General features: G+C 49.2%; 2 protein-coding genes across 3 annotated transcripts in view; both read right to left on the bottom strand.

Moving 5' to 3' along the window:
* XKR8 (XK related 8) overlaps nucleotides 1-784 on the bottom strand; it is a 4,668-nt gene extending 3,884 nt beyond the window's left edge. The window contains exon 1 of the mRNA XM_009645881.2: nucleotides 685-784. Coding sequence (XP_009644176.2) covers nucleotides 685-770 — 86 coding nt within the window. The 5' untranslated portion in view covers nucleotides 771-784. The remainder of the gene's footprint in view (nucleotides 1-684) is intronic.
* A 13-nt stretch (nucleotides 785-797) lies between these two features.
* On the bottom strand, nucleotides 798-6,571 carry SMPDL3B (sphingomyelin phosphodiesterase acid like 3B). 2 transcript variants are annotated; one of them, XM_035901258.1, is made up of 8 exons: nucleotides 6,440-6,571; nucleotides 4,964-5,061; nucleotides 4,285-4,428; nucleotides 3,817-3,933; nucleotides 3,545-3,717; nucleotides 3,227-3,407; nucleotides 2,527-2,660; nucleotides 1,019-1,427 (listed from the first exon to the last, which is right to left on the bottom strand). In XM_035901258.1, exons 3-8 carry the CDS (start codon nucleotides 4,406-4,408, stop codon nucleotides 1,035-1,037), a joined length of 1,122 nt encoding a protein of 373 aa, XP_035757151.1. In that variant the 5' UTR covers nucleotides 4,409-4,428; nucleotides 4,964-5,061; nucleotides 6,440-6,571; the 3' UTR covers nucleotides 1,019-1,034. The 2 variants fall into 2 exon arrangements, with proteins under 2 accessions (XP_035757152.1, XP_035757151.1); XM_035901259.1 differs by lacking the exon at nucleotides 3,817-3,933 and having other exon boundaries at nucleotides 798-1,427; nucleotides 6,440-6,561.
* Between the last annotated feature and the right edge of the window lie 19 nt (nucleotides 6,572-6,590).

The following is a 6,590-nucleotide window of genomic DNA, read 5'->3' as shown; positions in this document are numbered from 1 at the left end:
GTTCCAAGCCTGGCGGCAGCACCGCACACAGCCATTGCTCCTGCGCCCTCTCCGCTTCCCACACGAGGATCTGCTCCACCGCGGCTGTGCTGGTGGGCACTGTGGGACCCTGCCCGCACCGTTCATGCAGAGCAGACAACCTGTGCAAGCCGCCAGGGCTGGGCCCATCCAGGGCCCTGCGAGCTCCTGCTTGGCCCATGGCCAGACCCCTGGGAGCCCAGAGCTGCCTTCTACGGATAATGCAAATATTCCTTCTGCATCTCATTCGCCCTAAAGGGTCCAACACCACCACTTGGTACTGGTTCCCTCGAGGCTCTCAGAGAGGCTGGCAAAGCCCAAGGCTGGTAAATCATTTGGGGTTTCTTAATGGCAAAGCGGTCGAGGTCAGCCTGCAGGAAGAAACTAAGTGGATGCAAGTTAAGAAGGGAAGAGCTGTTTATGCTCCCCAGTTGAGGGGAAAAAAAAAATAAAAAATAATAATCAAGCTTTTTACCCTGGAGCCTCATCTTGGGTGCTGACATGTGAAAGTCATGGCCCAAACTTGCAGAAGTTCAAAGGAAGAACTAATCCCACCTGGCTTTGCTTGTCAGCCAAAGGTAAGGCTGCTGCTGTAGAGGCCACCAAAACAAGACCTTCCCTGTGGTCTTTCCAGAAGAGAAGCGTGTGCCAACATGAGGAACCCACCTAGCAGCAGAGCCCTCAGGAACACATGGCAGCTCACAGCTCTCATGCACGCTAAGTGAAAACCCATGGGGAGGCCTGGTCTTCATCTGATTTGTGGTACTACCTCAGAAGCCACAGCAGAAGGGAGACAGACTCCCTGGTGCAAGTCAGCCTGGCACGAAAGGACTTTCTAGCAGTCACTGCTTTTTCCCAATTCCTTCTTTTCTAGAAGATTTCAGATCAACATCATAGAGCTTTTCATAAAAGCCACTGGTTTTGTCTTGGTTTCCGAGTCAGTTCTTGATGCCAAAAGCATTCACAATTCACATGCATGGTGAACCTGTGCTCTCTTCGTTTTCTCTTGCCTGTCGTTACGGCGCTTGCTGGGGACTCAGAAGTCTTAAGAGCAAGCAGAATAATAAAAGCCAGCCACTGATGACAGCAGAGGCAGAGCCGCTGGTTTTAACACACTCATTGTATTTTGCAAAACCAACTTCCCTGATGGCACAAACATGATCAATGCGGCAGGCCTCCTCGCACAGGGTGAGGTCATATCTGACGGAGTTAAACTCGTAGTACTGCTGCAGATAGTGTGGATCCTTCCATATCCGCTCCAGCACCGTTTGCATGGAGCGCGGGGAGCCATCAGGGACTTGGAAGGCTTCTGTCAGCCTATACTCTTCCTCCCATGTTGGGAACTCCTCATCTCTTGTTGAGGCCCTCATGTTGGCACGAGTTAGGTTCAAGTAGTAAGTCACCATATCCTGCAGGGAGAGAGAAACAGAATGAGGACAAATCAGGAAAGGATCAGGCCTTGAGTGATCAGGCCTGGGATGCCATCAGCCCCTTCTCCTGGGCACGGGTGTGCAGCACCACAGACATGGGCGTGTACTCACAGCGGGCATCACATCTCCCCACCCAGCTGGGGGGAGCTGCCTCCCTACGGCTGCTTTCTACCGAGACACAAGCCTGGGGACAGACAGACATCTCTGGTGGGAGCTTCCAGGACTCACCACATGAGCACCCCGTTTCATAAGGGATGGCTTTTCTCTGCTTGACTTTTATCTGCAAACACCAGAAATTTTGAGCCTGGCCTGCTTCAAAGTCACGGTTATTTACTATCAGCACTGCCCACTGGCAGAAGCAAGGGGTGGAGCAGCATTACTGAGTGAAGTCTCAACTGCAAACAAACTAAAGAATAAAGTTTTTCACAACTTCTGTTCTCAGTCTCTTGCCCTTTTTCTCTCTGCTTCACTACCTCCCCAGCCTTCCACAGTATATTTTAGAGTTCACTTCTCATGCTATAAACATGTAAACAGAGCATCCACGGAGTTGCTTTATCCATTGCAAGGAAAGGCACAAACACCCCATCCTCCACCTCCTTGCAAGAGACAGGAAACAGAAGCTGCCCCTACAGTTCACCTAAATTCAGATTCATTACAAATGAGTCAATTTAGTAAGTAGGGGAGCCAAATAATTTTCTAGATGGTTAAATTTGGGGGGGGGGGGGTCGACAAGTCTGTCAGTCCCCAAAGAGAAGTTCTGCAATCCACGTTACCTGGGTAGTGAAGCATGTGTCAGCAGAGAACAGCAAAAGATGTGAAGAACACGACAAAGCCTGTCCTGCACTGCCCTGGGGAACTCACCCCAGCAGAAGGCCTGGGCCAGCTGACCGCAGTCGCCTTGCCTTTACTCACCAATGCCCTTACTAAATCTCTGTGCTAGCCACAAGGCTGAAATATCTTGGTTGTGGTCCTCTCCTACATAGCCACCAGGCTCTTGTAGCCCTGCCTGTTAAAACCACATGGAACGATTAAAGCACCCTTCTAAAACTGCAGTGTGCAGCACATGGGGATCCCCTACCAGCACTTTAAGGGTGTCTGGATCATAGTCGATCACCCGAATCCCAGGGTTATTGGCTCCATTGTTCACTCCAGGTAATGTTGTTTTCCAGGGAGTCACTCCAGGGGCCAGGAACATGACATTGATTGGAGAACCTTAACGGAAAGGCGAAACAACCCATGAATGGGAGACCCCAGCTTGTGTCACACCCTGCCCATGTTGTAGTGAGCAATCCAGGAACTGATCACGCTGCAAAAAGCAGCTTTGTCACCAGCCCTGGTTACAGCAGTGCACGCATACAGATCAGCACATTGAACAGCATCAGGATTGAACATAGGTCTGCTGCAGCCAAGAACAGGCTTTTTCCACTGTTGTCAAAGACTCTTGGAGTGAGGGTACACAAGAGAACTTGGCAAAGGAGACCCAGAGCACCCCAAGATTCATAACTGCTCCTTTATGTCTCGGCTGATGTCCAAAGCCCATCAATAGGGAGCAGGCAAGAAGCTGCAAGGCACTGAAGGGGAATGACAACATGTGAGGGTAAACAGGAAGGAGGACTAGAGCTACAGGCTGTTGTCTTTTGTTGACCAAAGCCTTTCACAAGCCTTTTCTAGCTTCTCAGCTGCATTCAGCTAACAGCTACTAGAAACTCTCATTGACAGTGATTTTCTGGGGGTTGGCAGAGCTATCACGCAAATGCTTGTGTGGCCAGAATGAGTACCTGCATCACTGTAAAACATCCGAAAGCTGTCCGTGTGATGGTGCCCAAAAAACTGGGCAGCAATCACTCTGTGGTGCTTCTGCACAATTTTCAAATATCGTTCATTAAAGCCACTGCGGAACCAGGGCTTTCCTCGTTTCTTCTCAAAGAAGCCAGGAGGGACGTGCCCCACCATGTAGACCTACAAAAGCAAAGAGTTGCACTGAATGCAAAGCCCACGCTTCCCACAGAGCATTGGCACAAAGGGTGGAGCAGGAGCGAGAAAAGCTTCCAGGCTGGGAGAAGTCCTCTACAAAGTTTGTTCATTTCTTTTAATACCATTTCATCTGCTCTAGAGGCATTGGTCAGTGTCTCTTCCAGCCACTGGAACTGCCCTCCAGGATCTTCCTCACCAGCTGTCTCATCATTCTGGTCATAGTACAGATTGGTATTGAGGACAACTATTCGCCCCCTTGTCCTTGGGCTGGGCAGCTTCTCACTGTAGAAAGCTCCTAGAAAATGCAACCAGCAGGGAAAGAACTGAAGGATCTGTCATGCTAGTTGCTGTGATCCCAGATCCCGTTGTTTCCACCCCTCTTGGCTCTCCTCACCAATAGCCACAGCAGAGTCACTGTCTGGACAAGGAGCCAGCAGCAGTCTGACCAGGAGCAACTCTTCCTCCTGCATACCTCCTGTCGTGCTTATGCCTTTGCAGGTGAAGGGAGACCCTGCATGGGGACAGCGTGCAGCACCAGGAGCTGGGCAGCCCTAGACAGTCACAGTGTTGGCCTGCACCAGCAGCTTTCTTAAAAGACTATTTTCCTTCCACTGAAGCTCACCACTCCGCGTTCTCTCTAAGGACACTTTCCAGTAACTCGGGCAAAGCAGGAGAGACTAAAGCATAAACAAATTTCTCTTCTTGCAGGAGAACTCAGTGCCAGAAATCAGCATTAAAGCAGACACTTCCTCTACAAATACTGTTGTTCTGAGCATAGAAGCAGGGAAAATGCTTTGTGGTATTCTCCTTAACCACCCCCGTCCTTCCAGAGTGCTGCCAGCATGAGCCAGTGGTGCCATACCTGCTCTGAAAAGAGGAATGGAAGCATCATTCAGCCAGGGACGCCACAGTTCAGCTGTTCGGTTGTAGATCCTGTGCTCCTTCCCTGGAAACTGATTCTTGGGGTGGAAGTCATGATTGCCCATTGCCACATAGACTTTAGTATCTAGACAGAGGAAAGGAGGCACAGAGGAATCCACACTTGCTTCAGAGTTTCTCGGCACCAAGGCTCCCTGAGGCACTCACAGACTTGGAAAAAACAGCATGGCTTGAGAGCTTTGCAAATGCTCTGACTGGGGGTACAACACTGCAAAGACCATCCCTCCCCGGGACAAGCCAGCCCAGAGCCATGGCTTTAGAGCAGAATCTGTGAGCTTTCAGCACCAGTAACACTCCTTCCCCCACTGCTGACATGGTTAAGTGTGAGGAAATCTTGCAGCCTTTTCTGTCTTAATGACTTAATACAGAAACATTTATTTCCCTCTCTTCTGAGCGAGTTAACCTGAAACAATGAGTGTGCATCAGACGCCTCAATTCAGACACACCTCATGCCATACAGCAATTAGGAAGAGGACAAACAAGTACCAACAACTACAGCCCTTCTGTGCCTTTCCATTTCCCAATTCTGTCATTTCTCCACCCTGGTAAGCTCTTCCCATGAGACTCTGCCCCTCTCCCCTTCTCATCCCCTCAAATCCTACCTGGAAACGTCTCTTTTATCAGAGAAGTCAGATTTTCTATTATGTGCAGAACCTTTTCTTCTCCAAGCTTCTCATTGGGGACGTGTGGAGTATCATCTCTAGAAAAATCAAAGCAGCACAGTCACCATCTGTGACAACAGGGAACATGCTTAAAGTGACAAGCAAGGCAGAGAAACTTGCTTATTTCTCCTTTTGCCTCCTAGAAAATCAAGTCAAAGCTGGGGCAGGAACCAGTACTGTGTTGACTGGCCAAGGCACTGAAGGCATTTCAAGGAATTGCTCAAAGTGAAAACCAGCTCCACTTTATTCTACCTTGAAAAATCTATACACAAGCATACAAAGTGGAGGCTCACTCTGCCTCAGTGCATTTAATAAGACACTAAGGCTGACTGCAAGTATTGCAAGGAACAGCATTTTGCAATCTCAGGTCAACATCTGATCAGCAATAGTGAAGCAAAGCTGTTTGCACAGCTGTTTGAACAGCAGGATAATAGCTCTCATTAAAATGAAACAAAGGAATGCCTTCAGTAAGGCAGGGATCACTGAGGGCTGCCTCCAAAAATGCAGTGAACACTTCAGTGTTTTCACTAATATGCTTATGGCATTTCTAGATGATAGTGGGCTGTCAACAAGCCCATTGGAAGGTAAGATCAAAGTTCAAAATGATGTCAAAGAATTGGGGGAAATAGTTTGAAGGAAAAAGAAAAATCAACATAAAGTCTTAAGGACCAATAACTACTTCTAAGTAGGAACAATCATCTGCAGAGACAGAAAATGAAAACAGGGGGTCACTGCACCCCAGGGCTGGAGGTTAGAGCAGATTACAGGTTGATGTTGTGCTGTTACAGGAGGACATATACACTTACTTATAATAACCATGCAAAATAAAGCTTTTACTGTCTGTACGTGCTATTGAGGCTTCCTGTGGAATAGGGTACCCACTTCTGGAGACCATACTAGGAGAAAACATGCTCCATTTGGGAATTCAGCAGAACAGCCCCTTTTTGAGACAAGTCTCCCAGGTGCCTCTCTACAGTGTGAAGAAATGCCACAAGTCTGTTTTGCAATGCTCTCCTCCCACTGTCTGTAACAGGCAGGACTTTATGCACATCCCATTCCCCCGAGGACTACAGGTAGTCAGAGTTTGTGTGAAGTCAGACAGGGCTGGCCACAATTAAAAAGAAAAGGAAGGATAGTGATGGTGATCCTTTCCTTACTTTGCTGCTGGGGCTTGTTGGGAGCCTCGAGAGGCCTCATCGCAGTTAAGCTCTCCCCCAAGCCTCCATTTTGCATTATAAGGGTCTTTTGCATTATCCCACCTCTCCAAAATGGTTACCACACAAAGAGCCCTGATCTCCCACAAGCTCCTTCCATCTCGGCCCTCTGGCAGCCCCTTCTCTGCCCAGACCCTGGCAAGCCTCAGAGCAGGCAGGACCACACCGCAGCCTGAGAGCAACGCATAACCCCAGAACATACGATGCCAATTCCTGGAATATTTGATGTTTCTCCTCTCGAAGCAGCAGCTCTCTAAAGAGACAGACACCGTCCCTCAGCCCCCAGGACTGCAGCAGGAGAAGGCGAGCTGAGGGGATCCCCGTCAGCGGGCGGGTTCAGAGCCCGTCCGACC

The sequence above is a fragment of the Egretta garzetta genome, unplaced genomic scaffold (assembly GCF_000687185.1).
Source record: "Egretta garzetta isolate BGI_Z169 unplaced genomic scaffold, ASM68718v1 scaffold368, whole genome shotgun sequence".
Taxonomy (NCBI): domain Eukaryota; kingdom Metazoa; phylum Chordata; class Aves; order Pelecaniformes; family Ardeidae; genus Egretta; species Egretta garzetta.
The sequence above is the reverse complement of the archived record's forward strand: the minus strand, read 5'-3'. Positions and strand labels throughout refer to the sequence as shown.

Excerpts from the sequence above, each read along its gene's own strand:
- SMPDL3B (XM_035901258.1), bottom strand. The coding sequence starts at position 4,408 with ATGGGCAATCATGACTTCCACCCCAAGAATCAGTTTCCAGGGAAGGAG. Across the intron at positions 3,718-3,816 it reads TGACTCTGCTGTGGCTATTG|GAGCTTTCTACAGTGAGAAG; the intron begins GTGAGGAGAGCC and ends TGCATTTTCTAG. Across the intron at positions 2,661-3,226 it reads GATGTTTTACAGTGATGCAG|GTTCTCCAATCAATGTCATG; the intron begins GTACTCATTCTG and ends CTTTCCGTTAAG.